Source organism: Leucoraja erinacea, chromosome 9 (genome assembly GCF_028641065.1).
Source record: "Leucoraja erinacea ecotype New England chromosome 9, Leri_hhj_1, whole genome shotgun sequence".
NCBI classification, from domain to species: domain Eukaryota; kingdom Metazoa; phylum Chordata; class Chondrichthyes; order Rajiformes; family Rajidae; genus Leucoraja; species Leucoraja erinaceus.
The window spans coordinates 46,341,609-46,354,584 of record NC_073385.1 but is presented as its reverse complement, the minus strand read 5'-3'; the positions used below and the strand labels follow the sequence as shown (position 1 = coordinate 46,354,584).

General features: G+C 45.7%; 1 protein-coding gene across 1 annotated transcript in view; it reads left to right on the top strand.

Moving 5' to 3' along the window:
* Positions 1 to 12,976, top strand: part of fmn1 (formin 1) — a 314,864-nt gene that overhangs the window by 117,816 nt on the left and 184,072 nt on the right. The window contains 3 exon segments of the mRNA XM_055640724.1: positions 8,278 to 8,908; positions 8,911 to 9,166; positions 11,619 to 11,769. Of these exon segments, the coding sequence (XP_055496699.1) occupies positions 8,278 to 8,908; positions 8,911 to 9,166; positions 11,619 to 11,769 (1,038 nt within the window).

Here is a 12,976-nt window from a genome sequence, read left to right as displayed (position 1 = left end):
TTGAGGATGTAACAAGTAAAATGTACAAGGAATTCATTAGATGTATTCAAAAGAGAGTTAGATGGAGTTCTTGGGGCTAGCTGATTCAAGGGGTATGGGGAGAAGGCAGGAATGGGGTACTGATTGTGGATGATCGAAGAGTCGAATGGCCAACTCCTGCATCTATTGTCTATGTATCTATGTACCCCGTACACTAGAACTATCCTACACCCTAGGTCTAATTTACAATTTACAGAAGCCAATTAACCTACAAATCTGTACGCCTTTAGAGTGTGGGAGGATACCGGTGAAAAAGACCCTAATGGGACATATACAGGCCCCCAAACAGTCGCCCGGATATAGGGTGCGTTGAATCAGGAGTTAAAATTGGCATGGAGTAAAGATAATGCTATGGTTGTTATGGGAGATTTCAACATGCAGGTAAACTGGGAAAATCAGGTTGGTACTGGACCCCAAGAAAGGGAGTTTGTGGAGTGCCTCCGTGATGGATTCTAAGAGCAGCTTGTTTTGGAGCCTACCAGGGAGAAGGCAATTCTGGATTTATTGAACCAGATTTGATAAAGGAGCTTGAGGTTAAGGAGCCATTAGGAGGTAGTGACCATAATATGGTCAAGTTTAATCTACAATTGGAGAGGGAGAAGGGTAAATCGGAGGTGTCGGTGTTACAGGTGAATAAAGGGGACTGGAGCCATGAGGGAGGAGCTGGCCAAAGTTGACTGGAAAGATATCCTAGCAGGGATGACAGTGGAACAACAATGGCAGGTATTTCTGGGAATAATACAAATGGTGCAGGATCAGTTCATTGTAAAGAGGAAGATAGATTCCAAGGGGAGTAAGGGGCGACCGTGGCTGACAAGGGACGTCAGGGACAGTATAAAAAATAAAAGAGAAGTACAATATAGCAAAGATGAGTGGGAAGCAGGAGGATTTGGGTAATGTTATGAAGACCAACAGAAGATAAGTAAAAAGGCAATACGGGGAGAAAAGATGAGGTACGAAGGTAAGCTAGCCAAGAATATATAGGAGGATAGTAAAAAATTCTTTAGGTATGTGAAGAGGAAAAAATTAGTTAAGATTAAAGTTGGACCCTTGAAGACTGAAAAAGGTGAATTTATTATGAATTTAACAAGGAAATGGCAGATGAGTTGAACAGGTACTTTGGATCCGTCTTCACTTAGGAGTACACAAACAATCTTCCTGATATACTAGTGGCCAGAGGATCTGGGGTGACGGAAGAATTGAAGGAAATCCACATTAGGCAGGAAATGGTGTTGGATAGACTGATGGGACTGAAGGCTGATATATCCCCAGGGCCTGATGGTCTGCATCCCAGGGTTCCTCAGGAAGTGGCTCTAGAAATTGTGGATGCATTGGTGATAATTTTCCAATGTTCTATGGATTCAGGATCAGTTCCTGTGGATTGGAGGGTAGCTAATGTTATCCCACTTTTTAAGAAAGGCGGGAGAGAGAAAACAGGGAATTATAGACCTGTTAGCCTGACATCAGTGGTGGGGAAGATGCTGGAGTCAATTATAAAAGATGAAATAGCCAAACATTTGGATAGCAGTAACAGGATCGGTCTGAGTCAGCATGGACTTACGAAGGGGAAATCATGCTTGACTAATTTTCTGGAATTTTTTGAGGATGTAACTAGGAAAATGGACAAAGGGGAGCCAGTGAATGTAGTGTACCTGGACATTCAGAAAGCATTTCATAAGGCCCCACACAGGAGATTAGTGGGCAAAATTAGGGCACATGGTATTGGGGGTAGAGTGGTGACATGGATAGAAAATTGGTTGGCAGACAGGAAACAAAGAGTAGGGATTAACGGGTCAGTTTCAGAATGGCAGGCAGTGCCTAGTAGGATACCACAAGACTCGGTGCTGAGATCGCAGCTATTTACAATATACATCAATGAATTAGATGAAGGGATTCAAAGCAACATTAGCAAATTTTTGGATGACACAAAGCTGGGTGGCACTATGAACTGTGAGGAGGATGCTATGAAAATGCAAGGTGACTTGGACAGGTTGGGCGAGTGGGCAGGTGCACGGCAGATGCAGTTTAATGTGGATAAATGTGAGGTTATCCACTTTGGTAGCAAAAACAGGAAGGCAGATTACTATCTAAATGGTGTCAAGTTGGGAAAAGGGGAAGAACAACGGGATCTGGGGGGTCCTTGTTCATCAGTCAATGAAAGTAAGCATGCAGGTACAGCAGGCAGTGAAGAAAGCGAATGGCATGTTGGCCTTCATAACAAGAGGAGTTGAGTACAGGAACAAAGATGTCCTTCTGCAGTTGTATAGGGCCCTAGTGAGACCACACCTGAATGGAGCATTGTGTGCAGTTTTGGTCCCCTAATTTGAGGAAGGACATTCTTGCTATTGAGGGAGTGCAACGTAGGTTTACAAGGTTAATTCCCGGGATGGCAGGACTGTCATATGTGGAGAGAATGGAGCGGCTGGGCTTGTATACTCTGGAGTTTAGAAGGATGAGAGGGTATCTTATTGAAACATATAAGATTATTAAGGGTTTGGACACGCTAGAGGCAGGAAAAATGTTCCCGATGTTGGGGGAGTCCAGAACCAGGGGCCACAGTTTAAGGATAAGGGGTAGGCCATTTTGAACGGAGACGTGGAAACATTTTTTCTCACAGAGAGTTGTGAGTCTGTGGAATTCTCTGCCTCAGAGGGCGGTGGAGGCCATTTTTCTGGATACTTTCAAGAGAGAGCTAGATAGGGCTCTTAAAGATAGCGGTGTCAGGGGATATGGGGAGAAGGCAGGAATGGGGTACTGATTGGGGATGATCAGCCATGATCACATTGAATGGGGGTGCTGGTTCGAAGGGCCGAATGGCCTACTCCTGCGCCTATTTTCTATTGTCTATTGTCTAAAACAAACACAGTCGCAGGAAGAACGTACAAACTCCGTACAGACAGCAGCTGTAGTCATGATCAAACCCGGGTCTCTGGCACTGTAAGGCAGTAACTCTACCGCTGGTTTATTGTATAAACCCAGTATCTGCAGTTCCTTGTTTCTTCATGAACCCAAGGCCTGGTGAGTTTAGAAGATGTGATTAAAACACCTCAATCCTGTAGAATATCTGCCCCACCCAATGTCGGAATTCCAGGATGCATTCCATATCTTGGGCAATGGCAGGCATAGGAAATATCATCAGATGGAATGGCTTGAGCTGTGAGTTTTAGAACTTGGCAACAGCTGATGCCACCTCAGACCATTCACAGACCAGATTCTTTCGTGCATAGCATTTTTCGTCATGGTCATCCTACAGTTTAATTAGGATGTGTGGGAATGGCTGGCACCAGAGAAGCAATAAAAAAAGTAGCAGATAAGTACTTAATGAGATCCCTGAGGACATCTTGATGTGCGATCAGTCCTGGATACTGATGAATACCTTCGACAACTGCAGCAAAGAGACATGACCATGGCACCATAGGTCGGTCAAGGTGAAGAACAATCAAGAGAGTAATAATAATTAAGAATTATGCAGTTTGAGGAATAGAAAGATATTTCTGTGGTTGCAGAAGTACAAGCACCACTGTCTTTCTAAATATATGTTAATGATTTAGATTTGATGGCATAGGCACTGTTTACCGATTTGTAACTGACACAAAACTGTGAGGTGCAGTGATTGGTAATAAATATAGTAATAGCCTTCAAGGAGATAGAGAAAGATTTGTGGAATGGGCAGGTAGGAGGCAAATAAAATATCCAATATTACATTTGGATGGGATGAAGAAGCAATATAAACTAAAAGGTAAAATTCTGAATGCAGTACAAGAGCATGGAGGTTTGTGGAAATGCTGTACATGCGTAATTCATTGAAAGGGCAGGACAAGACTAAAAAATCGATAAGAAAATATCTTGGATTTTATAAATTGACGCATAGAGTACAGATACAAATAAGTCATTATAAATTGTTATAAACCATTGGTTTCATCACAACTGGCATGTTGTATCCAGGAATGGACTCTACATTTTAGAAAGGATGTGAAGGCTTTGGATAGAATGCAGAACAAATATGTCAAAATGATTCCAGGGCTGAGAGACTTCAGTTTACAGAGAGACCGTAAAAGCTTGTATTGTTTACCTTGGAAAAGAGTAATTTGCAAGAGTATTGGATGATGGTATTTAAAAGCATGAAGGTTAAAAGATAGTTGATGGAGAAGTGAAGAAGTGAGGATTGCAGAATGAAGGTCATTGGCAAAAGAACCAAAAGTGACAGGAAGAAATTAGTTTGTTGAACAGGGAATGTATACGTGCACGGCTAAGGATGTTAATGGATGCAAATAAAATAAAGGCTTTCAAAAGAGAGCTATATAGGTCTTTGAAAGGAAAGAATTCATATGGTTATCGGGAAAGGGGAGGCAATTGGACTAGCAGGATTGTTTTTCCATAGAGCTAATACTAACTTGACAACTAAGTGAAGAGGGATCTCACTTGCATGACCTTTGATCACTTTGCTGAATTTAAATTGTGGCAAAACTGATTTCTCCAGCTTTAGGTTGTTGTATGAAACTATACTTGATCCCAATATGGGCTGCGGCAGACCAAGACCATCTTTGGAGTTTTGCAACAAAACAATTCTCTCTGAATTTTCTTCCTGTGGTTATCTCTTCCCATTCTGGTGCTATGGCAGTTGTAGTAATACTGTAGGACACCTTAATTCTCCTTCCCATTCCCACACTGAACCCTCTGTCCATGGACCTCTCCACTGCCAGGGTGAGGCCACAATCAAAATCAGAAACAGCACCTCATACTCTACATGGATAATCTACACCTGACCCATATCCCCTCAACCTTTTCTATCTCCTTCAATTTCCTCTGGTTTTTGCACACTCTCTGTTCTTCCCACGATAACCCTCAGCCCCTATTATCCTGTTTCTGCAACACCCCCCCCCCCCATCATCTTCCCCCGTCCTTATTATGTTCCACTCTGTAGTGGCCTGGTCAAGGTCAGGAAAAGACCGGACGCCAGGCGGATTCAAAAGAAGCTTTTTAATTACCACAGTTCAAGAACACACACCGACACTCTTATCTCTACCCCTGGGGAGTCGACCGGTAAACCCCGTGGCAGACCTACGCCCCTGTCCCTCAATCGTCGAGGGGGATGATCCAAGGAGTGGCCTACCCCCCAGGGACCGCCACAGGACCCCCCCCCCCCAAGTACCCGAGGTACGAAACGGACAGGACGGCGTACACGACGGCCAGACCGGGTGCACACTACGCTCGGACCCGGAACAGGCGCCTGATTAACAAGTGCGGGGTACGAAGTAACCAAAGGAGGAGGTACCCTAGACAGAGGTCGCCCTCGCTTACGGGGCAGCGCTACCAGCGCCGGCCGATCGATATCGATATGTGCTGGCTTCAACCGCGCAACTGAAACAGTCTCCCGCCGACCCCCCATGTCCAGGACGAACGTCGACGAGCCCTGTTCCAAGACCCGGAAGGGACCTTCGTACGGCCGCTGTAGAGGTGTCCGATGTGCATCCCTGCGCAGAAAAACAAACTGGCAGTCCTCCAGAGCAGAGGGAACGTGCGGACGGAAGGACCCATGACGAGAAGTGGGCACCGGCGCCAGCTTGCCCACCGTCTGCCGAAGACGTTGCAGAGCTTCTGAAGGCTGCTCCACCTAGCCACGTGCCGGCGGGACGAACTCCCCAGGCACCATTAACGGAGACCCATACACCAACTCAGCGGAGGAGGAGGCCAAGTCCTCCTTGGGTGCAGTGCGTATTCCCAGCAAAACCCACGGTAGAGCGTCTACCCAGTCTGGGTCAGTGAGCCGCACCCTTAGGGCACCCTTAAGCTGTCGGTGAAACCGTTCCACTAGGCCGTTCGACTGCGGGTGGTACGCTGTCGTGTGGTGCAGACGAACACCCAGGAGGCATGCCATGGCCGACCACAGCTCTGACGTGAACTGAGGCCCCCGGTCGGATGTTATGTCCAGTGGAACCCCGAACCGGGCGATCCAGTGCGCCAACAATGCTCGAGCACAGGTAGTTGTGGTGGAATTCTGTAGCGGAATGGCTTCAGGCCACCGCGTGAAGCGGTCCACAACGGTAAATATATACGTCATGCCCTGGGACGACGGCAGCGGCCCCACGATGTCCACGTGAATGTGGTCGAAACGTTTATGAGGAATGGGGAACTCCTGCAATGGCGCGTGCACGTGTCGTTGCACCTTGGCGGTCTGGCATGGGATGCAAGTGCGCGCCCAATGTCCAACCTCCTTCCGCAGCCCGTGCCACATAAAGCGGGAGGCTACCAGGGCCGTTGTTGCCCTGATGGAGGGATGCGCAAGGCCATGGAGCACCTCAAACACCCTGCGCCGCCAGGCGATCGGGACGATGGGTCGCGGAACTCCAGAGGAGACATCGCACAACAGCGTGGTACCCCCAGGACCACAGACAACGTCCTCCAACTGCAGGCCCGAAACTGCTGTACGATAGGCAGCCATCTCCTCGTCGACCAGCTGAGCAGCTGCCAGGTCGGAATAGTTGATCCCCTCACCGACTTGGAGAACCGCGTGGACTGCAGGTCTTGATAAGGCATCGGCCACCCTGTTAAATTTGCCCTCAACCAACTGGATGGAGGTGGTGTACTCGGACACATACGCCAACTGCCTCTGCTGCCGGGCAGACCACGGGTCTGATACCTTGGTGAACGCGAAGGTTAGTGGCTTGTGGTCCGTGAATGCAGTAAATGGTCTCCCCTCCAGAAAATAGCGGAAATGGCGTACGGCGAGATACAGGGCAAGGAGCTCACGGTCGAAGGCGCTGTAACGACGCTGTGGTCCACTGAGATGCCTGCTGAAGAAGGCAAGTGGCCGCCAGCAACCCTCAATGAGCTGCTCCAACACTGCCCCAACCGCAATCTCCGAAGCATCCACCGTCAAGGCGGTCGTGGCATCCTCTCGTGGGTGGACGAGCATTGTGGCCTCAGCCAGTGCCTGCTTAGCCCTCTCAAATGCCGCTGTTGCTTCCACGGACCAATCAACCTCCCTGCGATGACCAGCAATCAGGTTGAAAAGCGGACGCATGATCGCAGCCGCTGACGGCAGGAGGCAGCTGCTGCAGGTAGGCATATTTAAACAGAAAGCACGGCTCATGGTCCCCCATTAGGGTGAGCATGTCTTCCAGGAGGGCAGACGGCTGGCGGTCGCCCAGGCCGTCCATTCTGAAAATGCGAGCTGCCCGCTGGGCATCACCCAGGCCAAACCTCCTGATGAGAAATGCTTTAAGGCCAGTATATTTGTTTGCTACCGGGGGGGCCCTGAGGAAAGGCTTAACCCGCCTCGCGGTCAGTTGGTCAAGCGAGCCAACCACGTAAAGGTACTTAGTCTCATCCTGCGTGATACCTCGCACAGCAAACTGGGCCTCTGCCTGCTGGAACCAGGTTTCGGGTTCTTCAGTCCATAGTGTTGGGAGCTTCAGCGCAACAGCGTTATTATCCATCACGACGTGTGATGAACGAAGTCGGGGTCACCAGTGTAGTGGCCTGGTCAAGGTCAGGAAAAGACCGGACGCCAGGCGGATTCAAAAGAAGCTTTTTAATTCCAACAGTTCAAGAACACACACCGACACTCTTATCTCTACCCCTGGGGAGTCGACCGGTAAACCCCGTGGCAGACCTACGCCCCTGTCCCTCAATCGGCGAGGGGGATGATCCAAGGAGTGGCCTACCCCCCCAGGGACCGCCACAACTCTTTCTTTTCTTGGTGAATACACAATCTGCAGTCCTTTGTTGTCTCCCTAGCTCCTTCACTCTCTGTTGCTCTCTCCACCCTTCCTCCCTCTACCCATGCCTGACTCTTATTAGCCAAGCATCCACTCCCCAGCAGAATCCCACCATCCTGCCCATTTTTTCCCTTCCACTCTTTCAGACCAAGTAAAGGGTCTCAACCCAAAACGTCAACTGTCCATGTCCCTCCACAGTTGCTGCTCAGTCTGCTGACAACAGCTCTCCTTTTTTGCCACAGATCTGCAGTTTATTGTCAAAGTAATACCAATACGACCTGTGGTTTATTTTTATGAATGATTAATTCCGGGAAACTTGCTTTGACTCAGCATGGGCAAAACTTGTGCATAGACCAAATTTAGACAGTAAAGTGGCACAGGAAGGAAATATGTTTATTCAAATAGAATGTCAAACTGCTTGTAAAAATTAAGCAAGCAATCTCAAATTAAGTCAAAAGCATAATTATATGTTGCATAAGTGTACAATAGCATTAATTTATATTCTGTTTCCTAACAGCAAGAATTTGAGTTTAAACTTTTCCATATCCGTGGGGAACATGCTGAAGCAATATCCGAGTTTGAAGAAACCATTGCACAACTGAAAAATAACTTGGAAAATAAAACAAGAGAGGGAAAATCTGAAACAAGAGATGTTTCTGTTTCCACTGTTGATGATCTTGTGCCAAAGACATTTCGCAATGTTTGCATTCAGACTGATAGAGAAACATTCATGCATCTGAACCAAGAAGACAGCAGAACATCCAGAAGTAACCTAAGTATCCCAGGGAAGCTGAGTCTTGCATCCTTGAACTTGAATGGCCAGTCAACTCAATCCCAAAAGACGACAAATGATGAATCTTCATGGTCTTCACAAACCTCAACTTCACAAGTCTCAGAAACTCAGCCTGCTCTATCTCCATCATCAGTCCCATTGTCAGACCACGCTCAATGTTTGACGACACCACTCCCTGGCTCTGCACCTCCCATTCCACCTCCTCTCCCTGGGGCTGCACCTCCTCCTCCACCTCCGCTCCCAGGCTCTGTACCTCCACCTCCACCTCCACCTCCGCTCCCAGGCTCTGGACCTCCACCTCCACCTCCACCCCCGCTCCCAGGCTCTGTACCTCCACCTCCACCTCCACCTCCGGCTCTGTACCTCCACCTCCACCTCCACCTCCACTCCCTGGCTCTATACCTCCACCTCCACCTCCGCTCCCTGGCTCTGGACCTCCCCCTCCACCTCCGCTTCCTGGCTCCGGGCCTCCACTTCCACCATTCCCATTTGGAAATCCAAATTCCACAAACTTCAGCTCGACTAAAGACAGTGATGCAAGGAAACCTATAGTTGAACCTCGTCTTCCAATGAAGCCCTTATATTGGACAAGAATTCAGCTAAAGGATTCCAGGTATTGAAAATAAAAGCTTGTTTTGATATTTAAACACAGACATACATTTATTTTAACATTCCATATTCACATATAATGGGAAGGCAAATAGGCTAATTAATATATTCACAATTGGGTAGTTTTTCAAGTCTGAAGCCCAGTGTTTTTGTTATCCAACACATTCAACTTTTCAAATTTCTTTAGCAATTTACAATGGCCAAATTACTGTAAATCACTGTTTTCAATCAATGCCAGGTGGATGTTTTTTTATTAATTAAAATGAATCTTGATATTAAACTTTATTTATATAGGCTATAAAAGTGCATCAACCAATAGAATGAGTAGAAAACTAGTAAAATATAATTGGATGCCTGAATATGTACACTATATACATGATTGATTTTCATCTCTCAGAAATAGCTTCTCTCAAAGCCTCTTAAATGGGCAACATGTGATACTTAGTAGGGCCCTTTCCCCTGACTCTGTCTGAAGAAGGGTCTTGATCCGAAACATCACCTTCCTTTTCTGAGGAAGAGCTGGGAAGGGGAGGAGAAAGCAGAGACTACCTGAAATTGGAGAAGTCAATGTTCATACCGCTGGGGTGTAAACTGCCCAAGCGAAATATGAGGTGCTGCTCCTTCAATTTACTGTGGGCCTCACTCCGGCCATGGAGGAGGCCCAGGACAGAAAGGTCGGATTCGGAATAGGAGGGGGAGTTGAGGTGCTGTGCCACCAGGAGATCAGGTTGGTTATTGCGAACCGAGCGGAGGTGTTGGGCGAAGCGATTGCCAAGCCTAAGCTTGGTCTCACTCATGTAGAGCAGCTGATGCCTAGAGCAGCGGATGCAATAGATGAGGTTGTAGGACGTGCAAGTGAACCTCCACCACACCTGGAAAGACTGCTTGGGTCCTTGAAAGGAGTCAAGGGGGGAAGTAAAGGGACAAGTGCAGCATTTCCTGCGGTTGCAAGGGAAAGTACCAGGGGAGGGGGTGGTTTGGGTGGGAAAGGACAAATTGACCTGAGAGTTACGGAGGGAGTGGTCTCTGCAGAAAGCAGACGGGAGGAGATGGGAAGATGTGGCCAGTGGTGGGATCCCATTGGAGGTGGCGAAAATGTCGGAGGATTATTTGTTGTATGTGACGGCTGGTAGGGTGGAAGGTGAGGACAAGGGGGACTCTGCCCTTGTTACGAGTGGGGGGATGGGGAGTGAGAGCAGAGTTACGGGGTATAGAAGAGACCCTGGTGAGAGCCTCATCTATAGTAGAAGAGGGGAACCCCCATTCCCTGAAGAATGAGGACATCTCCGATGCCCTGGTTTGGAACACCTCATCCTGGGTGCAGATGCGGCGTAGATGGAGGAATTGGGAGTAGGGGATGGAGTCCTTACAGGAAGCAGGGTGGGAAGAAATGTAGTCCAGATAGCCATGGTAGTCAGTGGGTTTATAGTAGACCCAGAGTTGAGATACCTCTGTTGCAAATCTATGGAGCATAGCAGGAAAGAGTTAGGGCTAATATTTATTTTACCAACTATTTTTCTGATCAACTTAGTGATCATGATATTATGTGCCTAATTTTCATTTGGAAATGGAATATATGGATGTAGGTCTATGTAGGATTTTGATATGTGTAATGTGCTAGAATAAGGCTTGATATTGCTCAAAGACGATCCCAATACCAAATTCTCCTTTTATCTGTTATCTCTGTGTGTACCGCCATTCAGAAACCAATTGCGATCATGAATTTATCTTGAGAAAGTGGCAAATCTACCAGCAAAACATACATAAGACTGGGCCACTTCAAAACCAACAAAAGTCTTTGGGTAAACAAGGGTGAGGATGGACATCAGATGGAGAGGAGTGGAAGTGTGCCCTCTTTATTACATAGGACTTACAATAGTACAGCAGTGAAACGCACCTAAGGCCCACCATGTCTATGTTGAACATGCTGCCAATCAAACTAATCCCATCTTTGAGCACATGCTATGTATCCTTATGCCTGTCTCCTCTATTCCCTATCTGTTCATATGTTTATCTAATTGTTCCTTAAGCATCCTTACAGTTTAGTGTGAAACAGGTATTCTTTGCACATGCAAAACAAACGTGATTGCCTGTTTTGGGTGTATATGGTACATGCTAATGTATCTTTACAAATATGATATCTTTACCAATATGATATCAATTAATGTCTGTGCTTGCATGTTTCAGATTGTAGTTTTTTTCAGTTGGCCCACTGATTTAAATAATTTATTGAGATTAAAGTTTAAATCAAGCCAAACATCTTTCTGAATGCAACTAAATATAAGTTTAGGTAAAGGTTTGTGTTGTAGTTTAAGATTTTGTTGGTTTTATGTTTCCAGCTACAACACTTGCAAATGTTTACACTTGCAAAATGTTCACTTGCAATGCCTCTATCTTATTGGTTAGCTACTATAGGTCCAGTGACTTGTAAATAATAATTTACTTTATTATTGTAGAAATGTTGAAGTGTCAACAATTTGGGAATCATTGGAAGAACCTAGCATCCAAGATGCTGAAAAATTTGAGGAACTCTTCTCTAAAGCAGCAATTAAGGAAAAAAAGAAGCCTTTATCAGACACCTATCAAAAGACAACCAAAACAAAAAAGGTTGGTTATTTTTTTTATTGTATAGAATGAGTTCCTTAACATCCTGAACAGTAAGTATAGATCTACATGACAATCAATTATAACACAAATATTTTAAGATATCAGTGGTATGAAACCACTAAGAATCACATTAAATTAGAATAACATTAAAATTAATTATTTAAGTTAACACGCCACCATGTTAATTTTTCGCAATGTTTTTTCACCTCGTGTAATTTTCATCTTTACATTTCTGCTTGAGCTTTTATTTTTTATCAAGGAAATGTTTGTCATTGCATATCCATTCTGTCAGTCTGAAATTGCTGGCAAATGAGAGCATATCAGAAATTAAACACAGGCATGAAAAGTAATTTACTCTAACAAGGTATCATATAAGGTATTTAACATAGTATTGCGTACAGTTTTGGTCTCCTAATCTGAGGAAATACATTCTTGCCATAGAGGGAGTACAGAGAAGGTTCACCATTCCTGAGATGTCAGGATTTTCATATGAAGAAAGACTGGATAGACTCGGTTTGTACTCGCTAGAATTTAGAAGATTGAGGGGGGGATCTTATAGAAACTTATAAAATTCTTTGTTGGGGAAGTCCAGAACAAGGGATCACAGTTTAAGGATAAGGAGGAAATCTTTTAGGACCGAGATGAGAAAAACATTTTTCACACAGAGAGTGGTGAATCTCTGGAATTCTCTGCCACAGAAGGTAGTTGAGGCCAGTTCATTGGCTATATTTAAGAGGGAGTTAGATGTGGCCCTTCTGGCTAAATGTATCAGGGGGTATGGAGAGAAGGCAGGTACAGGATACTGAGTTGGATGATCAGCCATGATCATATTGAATGGCGGTGCAGGCTCGAAGGGCCGAATGGCCTACTCCTGCACTTATTTTCTATGTTTCTATGTTTCTATCCTTGCCCCAATCTCCAAACAGTTGCCTCCACTGAACAATTATATTAAAATAGAAAATGCAGGAAATACTCAGCAAGTTAAGTAGCATCTGTTGAGAGAGAATATTTATTCCTTGCAGATTAGAAGAACAAGGGATGATCTTTTTCTAACATATAAGCATACCATACACTTACTTTACCATTCTATCAACTTATGTTGCTACTTTGAATGAGTTGTGGACGGACCACAGGATCCCTCTGTACAACAATGCTGTTAAGGATATTACTATTAATTTACCCATTCCTATTACATTCGACCTCCCAA